This window comes from Papaver somniferum, unplaced genomic scaffold, assembly GCF_003573695.1.
Source record: "Papaver somniferum cultivar HN1 unplaced genomic scaffold, ASM357369v1 unplaced-scaffold_137, whole genome shotgun sequence".
NCBI classification, from domain to species: Eukaryota; Viridiplantae; Streptophyta; class Magnoliopsida; order Ranunculales; family Papaveraceae; genus Papaver; species Papaver somniferum.
In genome coordinates, this window is record NW_020622934.1 from 22,327,260 (window position 1) to 22,353,203 (window position 25,944).

Consider the following 25,944-nt stretch of genomic DNA (forward strand, 5'->3'; position numbering starts at 1 on the left):
TTCAACTATCAATATTTAATAATTCATCAGATGAGCAACATTTGCTCAGACTAAGGAATATTGGTTCAACTATCAATATTCAATGATTCAGCAGCACAGTTTGCTTAGGTTATCAAAATTTATTTGATAATGATATTTTTTTGTCTCAGCAGACATGTCAATTCATGAGTCTCAGAACATTTGCAAATTATGTTCAACTCAGCAATACAAGGACTCATCGTCCCATAAAGTCAGGAACTGACTAACTAAATACATGCCTGTCTTGCAGACTCCACATTCACGAGATATCAATAGTTTCACATGGGGGAATATTAACTAGGGTTTTGGTCTGGCGGTCTACGGCACGTATGTTCATACATACGATGAAAATGTGAGCAAGTCGTGCAATCAGTTGGAGGAGTTAGCAAAGTAGTGGGTGGAAAGTTAACCAAGTCTCCGCACGATGAGCAGCTGGTTTCAACACCATTTTCCAGTTCCCGATTCTTTGACTCCAGCAACTGTCACACTTCATGGGATCATGATGTTTTCAATTCAGAAATATAAAAGGCCTCTGAATTCTGTTTGAAACAGACAAGAATTTCTCGACAAGTTCACACAGACAATCTTTCGTCTACACGAACTCATCGTCTGAGCAATTACCCTCATCTGAATAAAATTCAATCATTCAGAACTTTCTTACGCAGAATACACAACACACTTACAATCTCGATCACCATTGATCTCACACATTTTTCAGCTTCCATCCTACAGATCAGCCCATCCTCTCTTGTGACCGAATTAACTCTGGAACGGTCATTCTCTTGGTTTAGGCCGGAGTCCTACAGATTGATCTCTCGAACTTAAAGCACTCCCTTCTTGCAGTGCATCTGTGTGAGGTTGAGCATTTTCTCGGTTCAGGGAGTCTCCGCACGGTTGTCTCCTCAATTCCATAAAAACCATCAAATCGTTTTTCCCCATCTACAACCTTTTATCAAGTTTAATGTCGACGCAACTTGGAAGAATGGTGCTTATGCTTGCGCAGCTGTGGCGAGGGATCACAATGGTGTTTGTTGTGGTGGAGGCACTAGAATTGGCAGGGCAGACACACCTCTGATCACAGAAACAGATGGTTTCTACTTGGCAACTGAACTTACATCATGGCTTAACTTCTAAGATATCATTATTGAAGGAGATTGTCAAGTAGCGGTCAATTGTATCACTGGTGGCAAGACAAGACCCCCGTGGCGGATATGGAAGATAAGAGATGACATCAAAGAGCTCAAGAATACTTTCAGCAATTGTGAATTCAGTTTTGTTCCTGAAATGGCAAACTCAACAGCTCATATTTTAGCTGATTTTGCTGTTTCTCACAACGTCCATTCTAGATGTACTAAACAACAACTTCCTGCTCAAATCACTTCTCTCTGGCTAGAAGTTGATTGTCATTGTTTCTTTTTCATGTTCCTTACCAAAAAATAAATAAAATAAATAAAATAATAGAACCTACTTAATTAAATTTCAAGCTAACTCATTAATACAACAACTCTAGCCATACACCAAATAACTTCAAATCTTCCACCATTCATCAAGCTGTATTTTGTTCTTTGACGTCAAGAATTCTTTTGTGGATCTTGGTATCATGCTAATATAAAGAAAAGATCTCTTTTTGGTAGGAAACCCCTTAAATTACTTGGTTGTCCTCATTTCTTACATATTTATAGTAATATCATTGTTTTAAAAATAGGTCAAATTTTTTTAAAACTTAATATCTTTCAAAATATAGACCGAATTTTTATAAAATTTGTATATATATGAAAAGCTTTTTTAATTATCTACGTAACGAGTACAAGTAAGATTAGTAAAAAAATTTCATATAAAAATTTTTATTGCTTCCAAATTTAGCATTATTGGATTAGTAAAATTCAAACATGTGCATCGTATATGTGTTCTTACTAGTTTACGATAAAGTTTTGAGTCTAATATTTCCCGGATTGCTTGTGCAAAAAATAAGTTAGACTCCAGATTTTCTTAATTGCAGGTATTCAAAGGGAGTTAGTAACATGTATCATCCTTGACGTCACTGTGAATTGATTTTTAACACAAGTTACGAAGAAAGACTATGGAAATGAGATTTCATATTATATTATTCATCACACTTTTTTTTTATCTCATCAAGAACACACAGAAATCACAAACTTAATGGAAATCCAAATCATCTAGATTTTATGAGGATGCTGCCGCCGCTGCTAAAACCATTTCCCGTCGAAGTTTGAAAAAGGTCACTAACTCATCATAGTTAGGGAGGCAATCTTTGATCTCTGAAACTTCCATAAATCTCTGCTTCCATGAAGTTATACGAGGGAATGTCCGAGCATCGAGGATCTTTACTTTTATCACTTCTTCAATGACACCCGACCAGTAAACTAAAATTCCAAACGCCAAATCCGTCAATCCAATATTGTCACCGTTAAAAAACGCCTTCCCGGTCAGAGCATGTTCTTCGATGGTCTTCAACATTTCCAAACTGTCTGCTATTGCCTTGGTTTGTTGTTCCCCTTTTGTACGAAAAGCTTGCCAAATACATAAGCACTGCATATATGTTCGACTCATGGATTTAATTCAAAAAAAATCAAAAAAAAAAAAAAAAAAAAAAAAAAAAAAAAAAAAATCAAAAGAAAAGAAAAGAAAAATTTACCTTATCTTCGATAAATTTGATCCAAAACCGAGCAACTGATCTCTCGTGAAGATCTGCCGGCAGCAGTGGGTTAACCTCCGGCCATGTCTCCTCGATGTACTCGAGGATGATCATCGACTCTACTACAGCCTTTCCACCATGAACGAGGACAGGGATCTTCTTATGAACCGGGTTGTATTGCAAGAGTAAATCACTCTTGTTTGAGAGATCTTCTGTTACGTATACATACTTTACTCCTTTGAGTTTCAGTGCGCATTCAACCCTGCAGCAAAAAGGACTATTTCGCACACCAATCAGCTTCACTACCTCATCCATGTTAAAAATTTGATAATCAAAAATGATGATGGAGGTATTTGTGAATCTGATACTCTAGTCTTAACTTAGGATCTAGTAATGGGTTTATATTGATCGATGCAGTAATAATAATAATTTAATTCCAATTAATTTATTGCAACTGGGCACCATTAATTATTCAATTAAAGGTCTTTGAATTCAAACTTAATTGGTGACTTCGTGGTAGAACTAGTACTAATTGTTGTTTTATTAAATCAAATTGGTTGATGGGCCTTGTTCGGATAAGCATGGGTTATTCTAACCGTAAATAAACTCATCCATCTTGTCATTTTTTTTTTCTTTTTAAAATCGAAAAAGACAATACAGTAGAAACTCTCTAAATTAATACGGTCGGGACTACTAAAATTTATTACTTAAACAAGATATTAATTAATCGATAAATTAATAAGTGTTAATTTATATATTAATTAATATCTTATTAGCTTATAGATAAAGGGGAATGACCGGCTCACAGTCTTTGAGTGACAGAGTTTGTCACAGACTCTTACAACAGTTGGATATCACTACTATAAATGGCCGAGATTTAAATAAAAACACGCGGGTTATAAACTTTACACAAGTCCGTTTTAATAGTTAAGAGAATCTTTGACTTGTTATTTTCTCTAACTTCTACTAAATCATATTTTGATTCTTGACTTCTTCTTTATCGCAATTATTTCCTCTCTCTGTAATCTCAATTTTTCTTTTGATTCTTAGAAACGAAAGATGAAGCTACCTTTATTAATCCTTCAAAAAAACCTAACTATATCAGAGGAAAGATTCACAAGAGAGCATGGATCGCTGATGGTGATGTTATTTTCATTTATGGGGTTTTGCTTTGTGAATCAGATTTTCGTGCAGAATTTTATTGTCGATGATTAGTGATTTTTAGACCTAAAATCATTTTGAATTTATTACACTTTCTAATCCATTGTGTATTTTGTTCTCAATTTAAGTAATTTTGTAGTTCATCTAAATTACGATATAATAATGGTAGATCTGTATGTTTTATTGGTGCTCATAAATCTGCAGTTCTATAAAGAAAAGGTGATTATGACTTGATAATTACATGATTATGTTTTGTTGGTGCTCATAAATCGCAAAATAGCTAACTATGATCAATTTATTTTGCTACTAAAAAGTAAAAGAAAGAACCGAGAGATAGAAATGGAACGAAGAAAATGTTGGGGCAAAAATCAAAATATAATTTAGTAGCAGAGGAGACAACCAAAGTCGAAGATTTTCTCAACTATGAAAACGGATCTTGGTAAAGTTTATAAACCCGTTTTTCTCTAATTAAATCTCAGCCATTTATAGTAGCGAAATCTATTGGTTGTTAGAGTTTGTGACAACTCTGTCATTCTAGAGCTGTGACCCGATCCAGCGAATCTTGCAATTTCAACATTGACTATCGATGTTCGTAGAAGTACTCTTGGAAACTACTTTTGTCATTGTAAACTTCGATCAACAGAAAACACAAGTTTGGAAAATTTGGATGAACATTTAGACAGTAAAATCACTTATGACTTGCAAAATTTGATTGAAAAGTTGGGCTATCGCAATTCATTGAATGTCAAAGATGTCCTGAATTATCCGGAAGAAAATAAAGTTACACATTGTTGCTGACTGGTGAAGAAATAATTGAAAGCGTCAGGGGAATTGATAAATATGTGGAAGAAGATGATGAAAGTTTTACACTAGTGCCCCCTTCACGAAACAAGGATATTAAAGCGCAATCACATTGAATAATTTCTTGCTGAGCTATGACAAAACAACACCAGAAATTCTTACGAGATAAGAAATATTAGAGACGAGATTCAACGTGATATTGATTTTAACAAAAAACAGAAAAGAATTGAATCATTTTTCAAAAAGCCTTCGTAGATCATTAATTTATTGAATATGTGTATACTACATTATTAATTTACATTTCACATGGGGTCTATATAAGTAATAAAAAATATATTATCTTATAATTTTAGCAAATTACTAATTTAGCACGTTGTCCCCGACTCAAGACCGGCTAAAATATTATCTAAGATAGTTTATTAAATAATCGAGTATTAATTAAAGGAGTTTCTACTGTATATTGAAAGACTTAAGAGCATCCATAGTTTCCTCTTCTAGTTGAGCAACAATCAACCATTACTCATCTTATCAACTCTAGCTAGCTTGGACAACACGTCTGCTATTTTATTATTCTCTTTAGGCACATATGAACATTGCCAAGATTTAAAAACTTTAAGAAAATTCGAATTAAATTATCGATTCTCCAGTCACAGTTATACTTCTCATTATTCACCGCTTCATCCACCAGCTTTGAGTCCAATTCAAACCGTACATTCTGCAAGTTCATCTCCTTTGCCCATGTTACTGCCTCCGACAGAACTTTGCACTCTGCGTGTTCTGGACTTTGTGGGTACCTTCAAAATCACGAGCAATGAGTCTTATACCACCATTATTATTAAGGAAAGAGTCATCATGATTAATAATCAGAGTTCCTCTAGGAGAAGGTGACCAATGAAGGTTATTTCTGTTTTGTCTATTTAAGTTAGCTGGTCGTTTCGTAGACATTTCAGTGACTTCTGAAAGATACTTCTTGCATTTTTGGGTTAATTATCTCTAGTGTAGAAGAAACTCCTTTGAAGACGGTATCATATCTTTGAGACCAAATGCACCAAGCAACTATTCCAATTCTGCAAATTATGTTTTCATTAATCTATCCAGATTGCAACTTCATGAAATGACTGTAGATTCAATCTTTAATAACTCCATTAGGTTGAATATGAATACCTATCACAACAAACCAAACCAACTTAACTACAGAGCACTCAAGAATACAGTGAGAAAAGGTTTCAATTACTTGGTTGCAAAAAGGACAGCTGTAGTCTCCATTTTAAATAAGATGAGTCAGTTTATCTCTGGTAGGCGTAACATCTTTCACACATTTCCATAGAAATTGATTAATTCTTGGAAGTAGAGGTAACTTCCACATATTTTTGAATACACTCTTCAATCCATCATTAACTGACTGGCCATCATTTTTCTCTTCAAACATCTTTCTATAAGCTGACTTAACTGAGAATAAACCATTTTTCTCCAGAGTCCAAACCATTTTGTCTTCATAGTTAGGAAAAAGAGAGATACTTAGGATTAAGTTGGTTGTTTGAAATTCAAAAAGATAATACACCAGATCTGAATTCCAGCTACAGTTGTCAGCAGCAAAAAGTTAATGAACATGTTTATATTGAGTGTGATTAATAACACCTTGTTTGGGAACGGGAGGTTCATTGGTTCCCTGCACTCGGTTGTGTTTCCAAATAAGAATCCTATGACCATTACCAAGGGACCAAAAGATGTACTTGTGGATGAAATTTAACTCAGAGATGATGCTAGACCATGAACAAGTAGAGTTTGTGCTTTTCTTTACATTAAAGACTTGACCATCTGGAAAGTACTTTGCTTGCAAAGATTCTGCACAGATTGAAGTTTGGTCAGTGTATAATCTCTTTGCAGATTTTTCTAGGATAAATCTGTTGAACAGATGAAGATCTCTAGACCTCGAACCTCCCACTTCATTCGGAGTATTAACACTCTTCCAAGTAATGAATTGTTTTCCTTTGTTTGTCTTCTTTTTCATCTAAAACTTTTGCTGAGTGGAATTCATTTTTTTAATGGTAGTATCTGGAAGCCTGAAACTTAACATATGATGCACAAGGATTGCATTGGTTACATTTCTGACCATTACAGACCTAGCAACTTCAGACATATTAATGCATCTCCATCTTGTGAGTCTTGTATCCATTTTGTTGATAAGAATAGATAAAGGAATCTTCTTGTTCCTACCAATAAAGAACGACAAACCCAAATATTTTTCTTCATTAAGATCTAACTATCTGACTTGAAGAATGCCACTTATTGTTTGGAAGTAAGAAGGACTCATATTATTTCTAAAGTAAACTGTAGATCTATGAAAATTTATGAGTTGACCAAAGAAAGAGCTGAAATCTTCTATCAGCTGAAGTAGTTTTCTTGTTTGATCTAAGTTTGCCTTGCAAAATAAAAGACAATCATCTGCAAAAGATAAGTGATTAATCTTAGGAGATGATCTTGAGATTTTCATACCTGTCAGTTGTTTTGTGCTTTCACAATGGCTTAAGTTCCTTGAAAAAGCCTTCATTGCTAGAATAAAAAGGTAAGAGGAGAGTGGATCCCCTTGTCTAATGTCTCTTGTAGGTTTGAAATAAGATGATGGTGAACCATTAATCATAATTTCTATTTGAGTGGTTGAGATACGCTAATGTATGAGGTGGCACAAATTTTCAGAGAATCCAAATTTCTTAAGGAATTCTACCAGAAACACCCACTCCAGCCTATCACAGGCTTTTGACATATCCATTTTTAAAGCTAGGTGACTAGTTCTACCTTTTTTCTTCTTCGTAGCTTGAAAAAATTCCTGAACCATGCAAATATTTTCAGAAATCAATCTTCCAGGGACATATCCAGACTGCATGAGAGATATTATATTAACCATACAATTCTTGAGTCTTAGTGCTACGATTTTAGAAATTAACTTGTAAACTGTATTGCAAAGAGAAATAGGTCTGAAATCCTATGGCTTTTGTGCGGAGTTAATCTTGGGAATTAATGTAACTCTACTACAGTTAAGTTTATTCAAAATAAGTCCTGAATGGAAGTAAGCTTGCACCACTTTGAAGCCATCATCTTTTACAACTGGTCATTGATATTGATAAAACCCAGGAGGAAAACCATCTGGACACGGAAAAGTCCAAGGCTCCATTTTCATACGAGCATTATGTATTTCTTGCTCATTTGGAATGGTAACTAGTTCATTATTATCTTGTTGAGTGATACATGAAGGAATATGTTGAAGAAAATGATAACTATCTGTTGGATATCATGTAAAACTGATGTTCTTAAAATGATTTACTAACAGCTGCTCAATGGAAGATTTATTCTGACACTAAGTACCATCTGAAGCTTTAAGAGAGTCTATCTTGTTTCTTATTCTTCTATGGTTGGATCTAATATAAAAATACTTAGAGTTTTTATCCATATCCTTGTAAAACTGGTCTCTAGATTTCTGTTTGTTGGAGCTTGCTTGAGTATCATTTAGAGAATCAATTTTCTTTTCTACCTCCAAAACTTTAGAAGTATTACTACCCTGAACATCATTGGCTTGCAGATTAGATAACTCTTGTTGGAGCTCAGTGATTCTTGAAGGAATGTTCCCAAAAGTGGATTTACTCCACCTAGATAAGAAATGTCTAGTATTTGCTTGCTTGTTAGTTAAGATAAAAGATGCAAAACCAGTAGTATTAGTGTTCCAAGCATTTATAATTTCATTTGCACATGAAGTATTTTGAAGCCAGTGTTCAAAAAAAGTCCAGTTTTTTCCTGAAGAAACTATAGAACAATAAAGAGAAAGCATGATAGGGGCATGATCAGAACCTAGTTGAGAAATATGTTTAAGACTAGCATTAGGATAACTAATAATGAACTCACTATTAACTAGGGCTCTGTCCAATCTAGACTTAACTTTACCAGTTCCATGACTATTGCTTGTCCAAGTAAAAGGGTTACCACTAAATCTCATATCCTGTAAATCAGATTATCTAATGGATTCTAGAACCTCGGGTGGAGTGGAACTTGTAGTAATATTTATTTCATTTGGATTCAAAACTATGTTCAAATCACCTATCAGTACACAAGGAATGGATACATAAGTACTTAGGTCTTTTATGTACTCTCATTGTTCAGGTTGTTTGTCTAAATAAGGAATACCGTAGACACTGGATAAAAACCAGTCCCCTAAGGCAGGGTCATTATTGATTACAGCATGAATAGTGTTCTTATAAGAATTCATAATTTCAACTTTAAAGCCATCTTTCCACAACAAGATAATACCACCTGCACGACCTAATGATGGAACAAAACAATTATTAGGAAACCTGGGAGCATTAGTAAGTTGAACAATACGATCATCATTGATCTTGATCTCACAAAGAAAAATAATATCCGGTGAATGCATATTATTTAAATGCAACAGATGATCTCTAGTAGCCTTACCAAGATAGCCTTGACAGTTCCAACTAATAATTTTCATGATTGGGTTACGTACAATATGGGAAAACTTGATACCCAAGTTAATAATATTAGGGTTATTAAAAACAAGATTTAAAGAGCACAAGTTATCGGGTGTAAAAGAAAAAATTGGAAAACTAGAAGAATTTAATGCTGAAAAGGAGATATTAAATTTTAACTGGAGATAAAGAATTATTACCAAAGGATTAATGGCCTCATTCATTTCATGGGAATTCTCCCTTGTATCAGTTTGTCCTTCTTCAATCAGGTCATGTTCCATACCATCAAAGTTAGTGTGTGGTGGATTCTCAGTGTCACCCTCCATGACATTTTCTTGATCATCAACTCTGGATCTTTTATGATTCCTGTTAGGTTCCTCATTGTCAGATTCAGCTTCTTGTTGTTTCTTACTAGCTTCTTGTTGTTTCCTCGTTGTCATCCTTCTTTTCTTGTGTCATCCTTTACGCGCACGTAGAATATTGTGTCATCCTCCATTTTGTCTTGTGTTACATTGGACTCGGTTAAATATCTTTGACCATGGTGGTTTCCACTTGTTTAAATTCAAAAAAATTTAATGTACCTAGCAGCAAAACAGAATTAAAACAGTCCCTTCGCATTTAAACAGTCTTAATGGGCCCAAAGATGGCCTCCTGCTAATCCCGACAGTATTCATATTTTATCCTAATAGGGCCCATGATTAGTATGACGAAACGGTTTTAGTTTTGTTTTACACGTTTCAATCTTAGAGCACACTTAACTCTATTCTAGAAAAATATTTAAGTCACTTGAACTATAAGTTTCTTTTGTATTCGACCTCATTTTGCTAGTTTATCCATTTCTTCGGTATAACGCCCTATTTACATACTTAACTTATACTATATGAAAATCGCACAAAAAAGTAGACACAACATTTAAGATTATTTGTGTTCTCCAATCACAAGATGATTCCTTGTTGTTCAGAAAATTTGTTGCATCCTTACAATCTGTTCTGATCTTTATATTACTTAGCTTTAACTTTTTATCCCATTGCATCGTCTTTGGTTGATATAAAGAACATATCATGCTTTATATCAACCAAACCATTTGCATTTGTATTTGTTTGTTGTCTTTCTTTTCTTTGATTTGAAACAATTGCCCCTAAATGCCTATTCGATTCATTTAGAAATCTTTGAATGTCCTTCTATCACGCCATAAGATTTTGTTTAACCTTATTGAAATTGACACCATTTTTGTGTTTCCATATTTACCAACATATAATACTAAAAATATCCTTCCATTCCCATAGCTCAGAAGAAAACCATGAACGAATCCAAGACAAAAAATCTGAATAGTAATTAGGCATCTGAATTCCAGGCCCAAACCATACTGCTCCAATGAATGAGCAATGAACAAATAGATACGCATAAGTGTCAGGATGATATTCATTACATGACAGGCAAAGAGAATCTACATGGTTTAAAACTGCATGCATTTTAAATAGAGTATATGAAAAATATGGACATCACATATCATAAACTAAGACTTAAGAAGTGGCTTGATGGTTTTGGTTTATTAGATTAATATATGGGCCAGAGATGCGAGTTCGAACCTTTGCAGGGATTTTTTTTTGAAGGAAATGATAATAAAAAAAACGGTTGGCGAGTTATAATCCCAAAGGTGTCACTATCCATCCACAAAAAATCCATCAAAACAAAAGTACCACAAAAACTTCAAAAAAACAAAAGTAACAAAAAAACTCCAAAGAATTTGATGAAATCAATTTTGGTTTCATCATAAAATTTGATGAAATATCATAGAATAAAATTTGATGATACCAATTTTGAAATTTGAGGTTTTTATATCAAATTTTGAGATTTTTGTATCAATTTTGTTTAAGATGGAGTTTTAATGGATCCCAACATTCGAACGGGATTTTTGTACCACAGGTTTGGTCACCCTGGATTTTTATGACTAGTTATGTAAAAAAAGAAAGTGAAAAAAAGTGGAAAAAACTAGTTTAATCTACGAGAGTGGAAAAACTAGTTTAATCTATGAGATTGGTCCAGGCCCACACGTCTCTCAGATGTGTCCAGTCTGCTTCAAAAATCGTAAACACGTGAGACGCGTCGGGTCCGCGTCCTCCATGTGTCACAGTGCTAAAAATGATGCGTCAGTGCAACCCAGTCCTAGACACATTAATTTGTCAATTTTTCTTCTTTTTCTTTTTTAAAGAAAAAGAAAACATGATCAATTCTTTCTAACATAGTGTGCCATCATTATTTTTTATTTTCTTTATTTTTGAAATATTTTTGGAGACAATTTTCTCTAATAGCTATTGTTGCACCATACCAATAATCGGGGTTCAGAGTCATCTGCATGCTAATTTTGTAGAAACATACTAACCAACAAGAATTACTAGACTTCTCGAATTACTCTATAAACCTTACTACAATCTAGGATGAGACGAATAGAAAAATAACCACAAGGATGCAAGTTATAAACTAAACAAACAATGAAGTAAAGTATTCACGGGTTTAACGTGGTTCAACAGTATACATAATATGTATATATTGTCTATATACACCAACTGAGAATTACACATCCCGCTGACTAAATCGATCAATCGGCTCACCACAATATGACCAAACACAAGAACTTTTACAAACGATTTATAAATCCAGAGTAATGTCTTCATCCATACAAAATAATGTTTAACACATTATCTACCACAACGAGATGATATTCTCTACACACCTTAACATAATTTTAATGGACACCTTGTTCTCAACACCAATAATCTACTCCAGCACCACCAAGATGATCTTCTCTTCAAACAAGATGTATTACCAACATCTCCGTACAAATACTCCATAATGGCTGTTGATGGTGGATTTTCGACAAAGGGTAAAATCGTAAATCACGATCTTGCTTATTTCTAACACGGCTTTAGACACATCTGTGAAACTCATATTTTAGGATTCCTGAAAGCTCATTTCACAATCTCTGACTGACCGTACACGCTCTCAGAGCATGCATGAATATGTGATTCTTAAAGCCTCTCCACTAAGCTTGCGACACTTCGCATATTCCATCAACACTTCTGTATAGAATCGAAAATTATTGGACGGCTCCTAGACATATTGCATGCTAGTATAGAACGCTAACGTCTTCAGGATGTCATAATGTTCCCTGATTATATAGAATTCATATGCATAGAATCTTAATGATTTGACGACTCCTAGACATATTGCATGCTAGTATAAAGTGTTAAGTTTTCAGGATATCTTAATGTTCCCTGACTATAAAGAATTAATATTCATAACGAGTATGATGTCTCTACCATCCCATACCCCGACTATCGAATAAAATGCTCCTAGACATATTGCATGCTAGTATAGAGCCATTCGCGCGCAACATCCATCAATTGAATTACTAGAATAACCTATTTATCTCATAACTCTGTTTCATGGCTTTTCCCAGATGAATTATATGAATTAATAATTAATATTCAATCTATTACTCCGTTTCATGGCTTTTCCCAACTGAATTCCATGAATTAGTAATAGATATTCAATATATTATTCTGTTTCATGGCGTTTCTCAACTGAATTCCGTGGATTAGTAATAGATATCCATTGTTCGGGCGTTTGAGCCACCACCGAGTAAGCCCCGAGAAAATGGTGTGAGTGTACTTAACAATAATGCACGAACGAGCACCCAAACGCATAAACGAGCATTAATAAATACGGATAAACGAGGAAACCTATGTGAAACAAGGAAGAAAAATAATAAAAAAGTAAAAGAGAGGCACACAGAACCGGGACCACCGGCTGTCCGGTCATGCCGCCATGGCTGGTCCACGCCTCTCCCTTTGTATCTTTATCTTATTTTATTATTTTCCTCCTCTCATGGAAACTCCCTTGTTTGAGCAGACTTCATCGTTTGAGAAAAACTCCTAGTTTCTCCATATTTCTTCACACAAGGATAAAAATAATAATATAAAATAAGAAAGAGCGTCATGGGACCGGGCCCGCCGGTCGGACGTCAATGCCTTGGCAGTGGCCGGTCCCGCACTACCCTAATTTCTTATTTTATTAGTATTTCTTCCTGTTAGAGCACTGCTCGGTCGAACTCGCAAGTGTTGCTATCCCAAGCTTGTTTGTCAAGTTTAGTTGCCAAAACTATAAGTCTTGATTTCTAGTCTACTTATAGCTAAGTCTCGGATTAGGATTGAAAGTGTAGTTGAGCTTTAGACTTCACGGCGTTCATCGATTGAAGACGAAAACTACTAAGGGGAGCTTGTGGAATTTCACCAACAAAAGGTACATGGAGACTTGAACTCATCTATCACTCAAAAGTCTATCTACTCTATCTCCTATTTGAGACAAAAGTCGTATAACTATATAGACTTCGATTATACACATTTGATATTTCGAGCTGAGTTTAACTCGCTTACATATTTCTTGAAATATGTGTTGGTAAGCTTTCTATTTAACTAAGTTCATCTTATATTCTTGACGAAAGTCAAAAGATGATCATGTGAAAATCGCCTGGTAACATCTTACATGATTTGTGTGAGACAATCATTTGATGTAGACTCAGAATGTTTCGTATTGATCATTCGATCACTTGAAAATTGCTTTGAAACTAATAGTTTGTGTGAGACAGCTATTCCCGTATTCTAAGAATGTTTCAATAATTGAAATGGGAGTTTAGAACAATTAACCATTAATTGGATATAGCACAGTATGCGTACTTGTATGCTAACTGTTGCAAGTTATTCCAAGTCCGAGAACCATAATATGCATACCCGTATGCGTACTGGTTGGTTTGAAGTTCGGGAACTTAGTATGCATACCCATATGCGTACCGGCATAAGTCCAAGTCCGGGAATTCAACTGAGTTTGGTGATGTACGACAGTATGCGTACCCGTTCGCATACCGGCAAACCCAAACCAAGTCCGGCTACTTGGATATGCATACCCGTTTGCATACTTGAGTAGGTTATGTTCTCAAATTGGTTTGTTCATGAACTAATACATTTATAAATTAAAGAATGCAATATTTTGTGTCTTGTATGCTTCTATGAGAATATAAACAATTGAACAACTCTATAACTAGTTTCATTTGAGTCATTTGACCTAGTTGTGTTAAGATGAGCAAGGTTGATATGAAAGTGTTCATATAGCTAAATTCGGTTAACTATTGTTGAGCCAACAAGGTGTACACGTTTAGGTACGGTTACCATATCTAAATGAAGTCACTTTTCATTCGTGTATAACAAGCTACGTACGATCTAACGGTTAAAAGATATTAGCTTAAGTCTAATCAGGTTATCATCTAACGGTGAATATTGAATGCTTTGTTACCAAAGCAGCATTGATTGAAAACCCTGATTTGAAGACTATATAAGGGAGAACTCTAGCAACTGGAAAACCTAATCCCCACACCTCTTGTGTGATACTAGTTGTGACTAGAGTCGATTCTCCTTTAACCTAGGTTTTTCCTAAAACCATTATAGGTTAACGAATTAAAGACTTCATTTGGATTGTGAAGCCAGACCCAACTATTTTCTTCGCAGTTGCGCGTTCTAATCTTACTTTGTTTTATCGTACTGATTACTATATTCTCTAAGAGTTGCTCGAGATTTAATCTCCGATAGGCAAGATAAAAAGTAGTCACAAACATCTTCGTCTAAGCGTTTGTGATTCCATAATATCTTGTTTCACTACCATACGATTAAGATTATTGTGAGGTTATTGATATTGATAGGCCGTTCTTAGGGAATATAAGTCTAGTGTATCAATTGGTTCATGTTCACCTTGATTTATCAAAAGACGGAACAAAACTCATAGGTATTTCTTTGAGAGACAGATTTATCTATTCAATAGAATTTTTCTGCGTGAGAAAGATTTGTTTATCAAGTCTTCGACTTTGGGTCGTAGAAACTCTTAATTGTGGGTGAAATCATTTAAGGTAATCAAGTGCGTACAGTACTCCTGGTATTCAGAGGCGTAAGGAACGCGACTGTACCTTGATCAGTGTGAGATTGGTTAGGGATCAACTACATTCCAGTCCGAAGTTAACTTGCAGTAGACTAGTGTATGTAGCGGCTCAATACAGTATGGTGTTCAAATCTGGACTAGGTCCCGAGGTTTTTTTTGCTCATCTATCAAAACTAAATTGCTTAAGTTAGAAAAATACACAATCAACTAGGTTCAGAACTCACTTCTAGCAATATTGATTCAACTATCAATATTTAATTTCTCGATCGAGCAAGATTCCTTATGTTGATTCAACTATTAATATTATAGAATTCCACTGATCCACTATCAATATTTTATTGGTTCATCAACCAATATTTGGTTTGTCAGTCGACCATTATAATCTTTCTTAGTCATTCGACAACTCATGACGCAGCATTCCGATCAATAGATCCATGATCGAGAGATCTCATCGAACGCATGTTGATCCAAATTATCAGAAAATAATTATCACCTCAACTGGTGAAATGATATACCACAATTCATCCAGACTCGACGTTTGTGCATTTTCATGTCCCAACAGACATCATGTTCAATCGAGAGTTCCAGAGCATATTACATTTGTTAATTATGCTCGACTCATTGTCTAGTCAAGTCAACAATTAACTAATTAAATACACGTCTGCCTCGCAGACTCCACATTGATAAGACATCAATCATGTCACCCGGGGGGATATTCACTAGGGTTTTGGTCTGGTGGCCTACGACACGTTTGTACACCTACGATGAGAAATTTTAGTAATTTGTGCAAGCAGTTGAAGAGTTCTCAAAGTAGTGGGTAAACAATCAACCAATTCTACCACGCACGTGGAACAGGTTTGACCACGATCTCTCACTTTCGCACTCTCTCACTCCAGCAACTGTAACACTTACTGGGATCAATGTGTCTATTATTCTTGCAATCAATATAAATAAGTTCCTGGATCCACTATTGAAAAACAACAATTTCAATCCACAAGAAATTGTCACTCAATCGATTAGAACTTATCTCATCTTAACTCAACAGTTCACCAACTTGAAGAAATCTCCAACACAACCACAATCCATCATCATTGATCTTGTTAGAGCATTTCTCGGTCAAACTCGCATGCGTTGCTATATCAAGCATGTTTGTCAATGTTAGTGATCAAAACTATAAGTCTTGATTTCTAGTCTACTATAGCTAAGTCTCGGACTAGGATAGAAAGTGTAGTTGAGCTCAAGAACTCCATGGCGATCATCATACAAGACGAAGAACTACTCAAGGAACTTGTGGAACTTCATCGAATAAAAGGTATGTGGAGACTTGAACTTATCTATCACTCAAAAGTCTATCTACTATATCTAATATCTTGAGACAAAAGTCGTTTTGCTGTATAGACTTTGATTATACACATTTGCTATTTCGAGCCGAGTTTATCTCGCCTATCTATTTCTCGAAATATGTGTTAGTAAGCTTTCGCTTTTTCCAAGTTCATCTTTACCTAGTGATGAAAGTCATGTTATGTTTCAATCACTTTGAAAATTTCTATGATGAAAAATGGTTTGCGAATAACAACTATATAACGTCCTCTGAGAATGTTTCAATGATTGAAATGAGAGTTTAGATTATATAACCAATATTGGATATAAGCATTGTTGTGGAAACATGATGAGTGCTAAAAAGTGCATATTTCTATATATTTTTCTTGGCATTTAACTCATCTTCTGTGCATTAATTCTACATTTTATCCCATATTCTGTATTTTCATTTTTTTCAAGAATAAATATTTTTATTAATTAATTTTGCATTTTTAGGTAATAAATAAAGTTTGGATGAATTGCGGAGCGGAAAAGAGCAAAGAAACGGTCAAGACTCCCGCAGGAAGGCAGCAAAGAATGATGTTTGCAAGAGCCGGATAAACTAGAAGTGGGCTTGAAGAGGAAGAATTGCTCTTAAAGAAGATATGGGCTTGGCATACCCAAGGCCCAAAACCCTCACCCAAACCCATTTCCAATATCCATACCCGCCTTCATATTCAGCCGTCGGATTGGATCATCTCAGCATCCTACGGTAGCTTCATCGTCGAGCATCGAAGTCTGAAGCTCCTGTCAAACACTACAGCACCTAACTCCATATTGAGCCGTCAGTTTCGTTGTACTTCCGCATCCAACGGTCGCTCCTCGCTTCCTTCCATCTCGTCGTTAGATCGATCCATCATCTCCACATCCCACGGCTCATCCTCGCTGTTCATACAATTTGCTACAACCGCCCAACACCCGAGCACCTAACACCTATACCCGTCAACCAAACACTCCCCTCCTTCTTCTCCATCGACTTCACCTCCCTCACCCCCGTCTGCAACAGCCTCACCTTCACCACCAACTCCGCCAACTCCACTGCCTCAACCACCACAATCAACCACCAAAAGCCATCATGGCTATCCCTCACCGAAACCCATCATTCCCCTAAACTTCTAGCCATCTATTCTCTCGATTTCTTCCCTGATTTCTCTCTGAAACCCTAGGTAAGAAATCAATAGAATAAGTCGAGTTAGAAAATCAATTGGAAGGCATGGAGAGGAGCAGGAGAGTCAGAAGAAGAATGGGTCGACGTACAGAAGCCATTATCAAAGATTAGGTAAACTGAATTTCAATTTTCAGAAACCCTAATTTACTGTTTTGGGGGTTTTGCTTGTAAAGTGTAATTGAGTATAAATAGATGCTTTGGGATGTTGTAATGGTATGCCTGGACTAGCCAGTGCACCACCAAGAGGACTGGACTAGCCAGTTCCTCAATTGTTCATGTTCTGTTTTTGCTTCACTTTCAAATTCAGTTTTATTTTCACATATTCATCATATTTTAATTTATCACTTGCTAAGGCTCAGATGAAGCCTAGTGCACTGTTGAATGATGTATTGCTAGGATAGTTATCTTGATTCCTGTTTTGCTTGAGCAATGGGAAGTAATCAGTGCTCTGGTATGCCTGTGATTGACTGTGCTGTCAAAAGACAGTCAATACTAGGGGCATATCAGTGAGCAAGCTGATTTTCCTCCCATTCTAATATATGCTCAAGGTCTTCAACTCAACCTAGAATTGCATTGCTTGATTAGGTCACAAGGTGGATTCTAAGCCTTGGCTTAGCCACAAATCTTTTTACAGTCACTTATAATTTCAAGCCTGTTTTGATTCCCTGCTCAGTTAAATTTCTTAGCCATCTTGTTCAGTTTTTCTTGCAAATTGTAGCTGTTGTGCATTGAAATCAGTGCACAAACTCCTCCCTGCCCTTGGCTTACAGCCTTGGTTGTTAACTGTTTTCCCATCTTTGCATCTGCCTTATTGCCTTGCCTTTGCCATTGCCTAAATACCATTGTATATGCCACTGTCACCTTTAACTCACCTTGTGTAGGCCCTGTTTTGCTCTCTTTGCTTCATTGTTTCATTGTCACTCATTGCATTTAGATTAACTAGTTTAGGAAACTTCAATACACCCCAAGTCCCTGTGGAATGACCCTGTCTTGCACACATTACTACAATTTGACCCTGTGCACTTGCAGGTTATCACTGTAGGCATTTATTCATCTTATTTACATATCTTTATTCGCCTACGAAGTTTTTGGCGCCGTTGCCGGGGACTTGGTTGTGTTGTGTTGAATTTTTCTTGGCTGTTTTGCATATTAGTTCATTTGCATCATTGCATACTCTTTTGCATATTGTTTCATTCTAGCATACTCATCATGCATTGCATTCTTGCATTTTAGTGTAACTTGTTGTTTTAGTAGCTGCTGTGTAGTGCAGCTGAACTTCTTAGCTTCTAGCAAGAAACTAATCTTCTCCTTGAGCTGTCCAGGTACCTTGATGTGCTGCTGTTCAAAGGCTGCTGTGCTGTGCAACTTGCCTTGAGCTGCTACAGCTGCTGTTGTTGAGCTGAGCCTGCGTTATGTAGCCCTGCTGCTGCTTGTTGCTGCTATACTACTGCCTGCTAGGCTGCCCTGGTGCAGTTGGAGTGAACCTGGTGCAGCTAGCCATTCTTGCTGGTGCTGCCTTCTCCAAGCTGCCTGGTGCTGTTGGGTTGACCCAACTGGGCTTCTGTTGTAAAGCCAAAGGAAAGCCAAAGCCCAACTGGGCCTCTCCAACAAAAGTTTAGGAAGATCCAAAGCCCAACTGGGCTTGTGCAACTTAAGAAAAGGGATAAAAGCCCAACTGGGCTTCCCTCCAAAAAGGTAAGCCTAAACCCAAACCCAAATTTTTTGGGCTTGTAATTTTTTGGTTTGTATTGTTATTCTCTTTTGGGCTTGTAATTGTAATTATCTTTTTGGGCATGTAATAATTATTTTAATTTTAATTTTATTTCTTTCTTTATTTGGGATTGTAATAATTTTATCTTTATTTTTATTTTCTTTTTTTTGTGGGTTTGTAATAATTAGTTTTATTTTTATTTCTTTCTTTATTTGGGCTTGTAATTTAGTTGTTTGTTAGGCTTGTAGTTTCTTTTAAACTAAAATTTGGGCTTCAAAAAAAAAAAAAAAAAAAAATTCTCCTAATTTCGAAAACCAAATTTTAATCCCATAAAAACCAAAGTTTTCAAAACCCATAAAAACCAAAATTTTCCCATAAAAAACCAAATTTTTGAAAACCCTTTAAAACCAAATAGTGGGCTTTGTGTCTTTTCAATATGGGCCAACCTAATGCTCTCCATGAATACATGTATCCCACAATAAAAATTCCATTATCATGTATTGTCTTACCTCAAACCAATAACCCTTTTAAAATAAATGCAAGCATGATACAAATACTTCCTTTATTTCGAGGGTTCGATTCTGAGAACCCCTATACTCATGTAAGAGAGTTTGAACAAATTTGTCGGAATGCAACCTGATCATATGTCCGAAGACTCTCTGAAATTGCGTTTGTTTACATTTTCTCTAAAGGAAAGGGCCAAAACATGGTTTTACGGTTTGAGACCAAATCAATCAACACTTGGGACCAACTCACAGATCTATTTTTTAAAAAATTCTTTCCACATCATAGGACCATCGCTATTCGTCAAAGTATCAATTGTTTTGTCCAATTGGATGAGGAAACTGTTTTTGACTATTTTGAACGTTTTAATGATTTGTTGAGCGAATGTCCACACCATGGATTTGAGAAGTGGAGACTTGTCGCTATCCTCTATGAGGGACTAGACTTTAAATCTCGAGCCATGGTTGAGTGTATGTGTAATGGTGAATTTCTTGATAAAACTGTGGATGATGCATGAAATTTTTAGCTGAGATTGCGGAGAAAACCCGTCAATGGGAATCCATTAGGGAAACTGAGACACTATCACATGATATAGGTGGTAATGAATTGAACTTTGAAAATAGCATGTCTAGTCCTTCTCATGTGTATGATATTGAATATGAACCTAATCTAGAGGAACATGAGTTGACTAATGACACCACAACTGCTAATAGGGACAAGTATGCATATTACTATGATGATGATAATGATAATGTTATGTTAGAAGAACATGTCTATGCTGAAAATGTTGTGGAACCTTTGGTTTCAAATACAATAGGCTTTTCTGCCCCGACCTTCATGAATGATATTTCTTCTAATATTCCATATGCATGTGATGTTGATACTGATTTTGATATTGTGCAATTATCCTGTGAAGAGCATGACTTAGGTAAATCTTCTGTTGACACTAATGATCCTATGCAGGAAAACATAGTTGATGTGTCTGATTCCATACTTAAGCCACAATATATTGCTTCTGTTGATGATAATTTGAATATATCGGATAACCACGATTCTGAATTAGGACTTGTGCAAATTTTTTGTGATGATGCATGCTACACATCTTGAGTGTGACTTAGATAGCTGATGTGACTGATAATACTGATACTCTTGATCTCAGCATGTGAGACACTTAGATGTCACTTTCTTGCCTAGTCACAATCTGATACCCTTCCACCCAACCTAGAGTTGGTTTGTACCCATATTGTCAACCAATTTTTCTGAGAGTCCCTAATCTAGGTTTGGAACTGTGTGCTTCCCAAGTCCTTTTGGACTATTTTGCATCTAAGTATAATATCTTTGAGGAACCACAGTTGGAATTAGCATGTGTACCCGTCCCTAGCAAAGTTCATTTCGAATTAGACCTTGTGCATGATGAACCCCAAAAACTGCGAGATTTTGTATCCAAAATTTTATCTGTTGAAAAATCCAGGTTTGGAGGTAGCTAATTTTGTTTCACATCTTCACTTGCATGCCTATCATATTATTATTGTGTGAAGCTGTTGAAACCTCTACACTTTGTCTTTTGGGTTGATCCTCAACTCTTTAGATTGTTAGTGTACGGTGAATTTTTTGTATATAATCCAGTAGATAAAAATTTTAAAAATCCTTTTGTTCCTTTTGTATATATTTTGCTAATCCAATATGATTTCGGCTGACATATGTTGGATTCTTGCCTTGAATAACGGAGTTCTAATCTTGCTTTCGCCGAGATCGGGTATTCTCTTTCCTTTTTCTCTACTCAACATGATCCTCTTCACATGTTGTATTATAATTTTGTTCATATTTTGAAACATTGAGGACAATGTTTATTTTAGGTTTGGGGGTATATAGTAGATACCACGATTACATGTTATAATTGAAAACAAGAACTCTTTTTTTTTGAAAAAAAAAAAAATTGAAAAAAAAAAATCATAAAAATGGAGCTCATTTACCTTGAAATGTTGACTCTTGTGCAAATATGTAAATTTTAGGAGTCTTAGTCTAGATATTTAGGCACCCTGATTCTAGCACAATTCACATGTGATAAGAAACTTGCACGCGCACGATCTACCAATACATGTATAGCCTCGATCTTCAAGGTGTTTGATAGGAAGTTAGATTGCCAATCACTTTAGAATACTGAATGAGACTTGAATAGCTTGTTCTTTGGTTGGCTGGGATAGAAGTTGGAGGATACGTTAAGAAAAGCAACCATAGAATTTGACCGGATGCATTCGATAAGGGCCACCTCTTGCTAAGAGTCATGTAATTATGTTTTTCTTTTTGTTCATGTATCAAAAGTGTCATTATGTTGTAAAGATCAAAGTTATTTCTTCAAAAAAAAAAAAAAAAAAATCAAAAAATTCAAAAAATCAAAAAAAATAAAAAAAAAAAAAAAATCAAGTATTTATTTATTCCATGTTTTGTCATGTTAAAGACAATAGTTCTCTCTTGTTCCAAAAATAAAAGAGAGTAATCAATGTAAATAAGAGTCATGTAAAGAGTCATCTTTTTGTTGTAAATAGTCTTGTAATAAGCAAGGAGGGTGCAGCCATCGATGTATAACACGGGTAAACTGAAATATCACCAACTCATTGGGTGAACATTCACAATTCTCGTAAAGCCGGACAGCTAGCTTGGCTTAGAATTCGGTTCTTAGCCTAAAAACTATCTCTTGGTGATTAGTAGTCATAACTTCAGGTCATTCTTGACACATGTGTAGATACACTTTACACTCTTATCACATGTCTTTTTTGTTATCAGTGCTAGGATTGTGCCTTAGATAGCTAGATTGACATCTCCATTTTGTTGTGAGCTTAAACTGTCTTGCACATGTCACATTTGATGGAATCTGAGCTTATATTTTGACCTAGAACTTTGTAGGTACGTTCTAAGCAAACCTTCACGAGACTTCACTCGTCCACTAGGGACACTTAGTGGTTTAAAAGGCTTAGTGCATACGCTAAATGCATTCGAGAGACCAGCGACAGTGGTATAAGTAGGATTTCCTTAGTTTGTTTTACTTGAGGACAAGTAAAATTCAGGTTTGGGGGTATTTGATGAGTGCTAAAAAGTGCATATTTCTATATTTTTTCTTGGCATTTAACTCATCTTTGTGCATTAATTCTACATTTTATCCCATATTCTGTATTTTCATTGTTTTCAAGAATAAATATTTTTATTAATTAATTTTGCATTTTTAGGTAATAAATAAAGTTTGGATGAATTGCGGAGCGGAAAAGAGCAAAGAAACGGTCAAGACTCCCGCAGGAAGGCAGCAAAGAATGATGTTTGCAAGAGCCGGATAAACTAGAAGTGGGCTTGAAGAGGAAGAATTGTTCTTAAAGAAGATATGGGCTTGACATACCCAAGGCCCAAAACCCTCACCCAAACCCATTTCCAATATCCATACCCGCCTTCATATTCAGCCGTCGGATTGGATCATCTCAGCATCCTACGGTAGCTTCATCGTCGAGCATCGAAGTCTGAAGCTCCTGTCAAACACTAAAGCACCTAACTCCATCTTGAGCTGTCAGTTTCGTTGTACTTCCGCATCCAACGGTCGCTCCTCGCTTCCTTCCATATCGTCGTTAGATCGATCCATCATCTCCACATCCCACGGCTCATCCTTGCTGTTCATCCAATTTGCTACAACCGTCCAACACCCGAGCACCTAACACCTATACCCTTCAACCAAACACTCCCCTCCTTCTTCTCCATCGACTTCACCTCCCTCACCCCCGTCTGCAACAGCCTCACCTTCACCACCAACTCCGCCAACTCCACTGCCTCAACCACCAAAATCAACCACCAAAAGCCATCATGGCTATCCCTCACCGAAACCCATCATTCCTCTAAACTTCTAGCCATCTATTCTCTCGATTTCTTCCCTGATTTCTCTCTGAAACCCTAGGTAAGAAATCAATATAATAGGTCGAGTTAGAAAATCAATTGGAAGGCATGGAGAGGAGCAGGAGAGTCAGAAGAAGAATGGGTCGACGTACAGAAGCCATTATCAAAGATTAGGTAAACTGAATTTCAATTTTCAGAAACCCTAATTTACTGTTTTGGGGGTTTTGCTTGTAAAGTGTAATTGAGTATAAATAGATGCTTTGGTATGTTGTAATGGTATGCCTGGACTAGCCAGTGCACCACCAAGAGGACTGGACTAGCCAGTTCCTCAATTGTTCATGTTCTGTTTTTGCTTCACTTTCAAATTCAGTTTTATTTTCACATATTCATCATGTTTTAATTTATCACTTGCTAAGGCTCAGATGAAGCCTAGTGCACTGTTGAATGATGTATTGCTAGGATAGTTATCTTGATGCATGTTTTGCTTGAGCAATGGGAAGTAATCAGTGCTCTGGTATGCCTGTGATTGACTGTCCTGTCAAAAGACACTCAATACTAGGGGCATATCAGTGAGCAAGCTGATTTTCCTCCCATTCTAATATATGCTCAAGGTCTTCAACTCAACCTAGAATTGCATTGCTTGATTAGGTCACAAGGTGGATTCTAAGCCTTGGCTTAGCCACAAATCTTTTTACAGTCACTTATAATTTCAAGCCTGTTTTGATTCCCTGCTCAGTTAAATTTCTTAGCCATCTTGTTCAGTTTTTCTTGCAAATTGTAGCTGTTGTGCATTGAAATCAGTGCACAAACTCCTCCCTGCCCTTGGCTTACAGCCTTGGTTGTTAACTGTTTTCCCATCTTTGCATCTGCCTTATTACCTTGCCTTTTCCATTGCCTAAATACCATTGTATATGCCACTGTCACCTTTAACTCACCTTGTGTAGGCCCTGTTTTGCTCTCTTTGCTTCATTGTGTCATTGTCACTCATTGAATTTAGATTAACTAGTTTAGGAAACTTCAATACACCCCAAGTCCCTGTGGAATGACCCTGTCTTGCACACATTACTACAATTTGACCCTGTGCACTTGCAGGTTATCACTGTAGGCATTTATTCATCTTATTTACACATCTTTATTCGCCTACCAAAACACATATATGTATAAGTCCATATTCCTTGAACCGAAGTTTGCGAACTTTGTTGATCAAGAGAACCGGAATAAGATCCATGAGCTCAGTCCGCGAACTGGCGGAAGTTCTCGTCCCGAGAATATCTGCTGGAGTTTGTGAACTCCTTCCGGGAACTTAAGTCCGCGAACCCAGTCCGCGAACTTGCGTTGGTTATATCTAAAAACGATTTTCTTTGTGAACTTATATTTATAAAAACTAAGGAATGAAAATTACAAACCGTGGCTATAAAGTTCATGAATCGATTCAAGTGAATCAAATCGTTTTTGCTCCGATTGTGTCTTGTGTAGTTACATAAGATTTCTTTGCAATTTACAACTCTCTAACTAGTTCATTTGAGTCGTTTGAACTAGTTATGGTGAAGAAGAATATGGTTGATATGAAAGTGCTCATATGGCTAACCATTTGGTTAAATATTATTGAACCAACAAATGTACATGTTTGGGTATTGTTACACAAACCTAAAATCGTTCATTTCAAGTGTGTGTAACAAGCTAAGTTTTCGATCTAACGGTTGAAAGATATTAGCTTGAATCTAATCAGGTTTTCATCTAACGGTGAATATTGAATGCTTTGTTACCAAGCTCACATTGATAGCAAACCCTGATTTGAAAGACTATGTAAGGGATAACTCTAGCAACTGGGAAACCTAATCCCCACACCTCCTGTGTGATGCTAGTTGTATTAGCTAGAGTTGATTCTCCTTTAACCTTAGGTTTCTTCTTGTAAACCAGGTTAACGACTTAAAGACTTCATTGGGATTGTGAAGCCAGACCGATACTACTTTCTCGTAGTTGTGTGATCCGATATTGCACACTCTATCATTTTGAGTACGATCGTAACGATTGGCTTGAGATTAATATCTCCGATATGAAAGATATAAAGTAGTCACAAACATCTTCGTCTCATCGTTTGTGATTCCAAAATATCTTCTTTTGTCGCGTCGATTAAGATTACTGTGAGGTGATTGGAAATACTAGGCTGTTCTTCGGGAGTATAAGTCCGGGTTATCAATTGGTTCATGTTCACCTTGATTTAGATGGAACA

At 36.1% G+C, this 25,944-nt stretch overlaps 1 protein-coding gene across 1 annotated transcript; it reads right to left on the reverse strand.

Moving 5' to 3' along the window:
* Positions 1-2,087: 2,087 nt before the first annotated feature.
* Positions 2,088-3,058, reverse strand: LOC113334981 (probable glutathione S-transferase). The gene is made up of 2 exons (XM_026581203.1): positions 2,675-3,058; positions 2,088-2,568 (listed from the first exon to the last, which is right to left on the reverse strand). The coding sequence occupies exons 1-2, from the start codon at positions 2,987-2,989 to the stop codon at positions 2,203-2,205; spliced, it is 681 nt and encodes a 226-aa protein (XP_026436988.1). The 5' UTR covers positions 2,990-3,058; the 3' UTR covers positions 2,088-2,202.
* Positions 3,059-25,944: the final 22,886 nt, after the last annotated feature.

Coding starts and splice junctions, on each gene's coding strand:
- LOC113334981 (XM_026581203.1), bottom strand. CDS start 2,989: ATGGATGAGGTAGTGAAGCTGATTGGTGTGCGAAATAGTCCTTTTTGC. Junction 2,569..2,674: donor TCAAATTTATCGAAGATAAG/GTAAATTTTTCT, acceptor ACATATATGCAG/TGCTTATGTATTTGGCAAGC.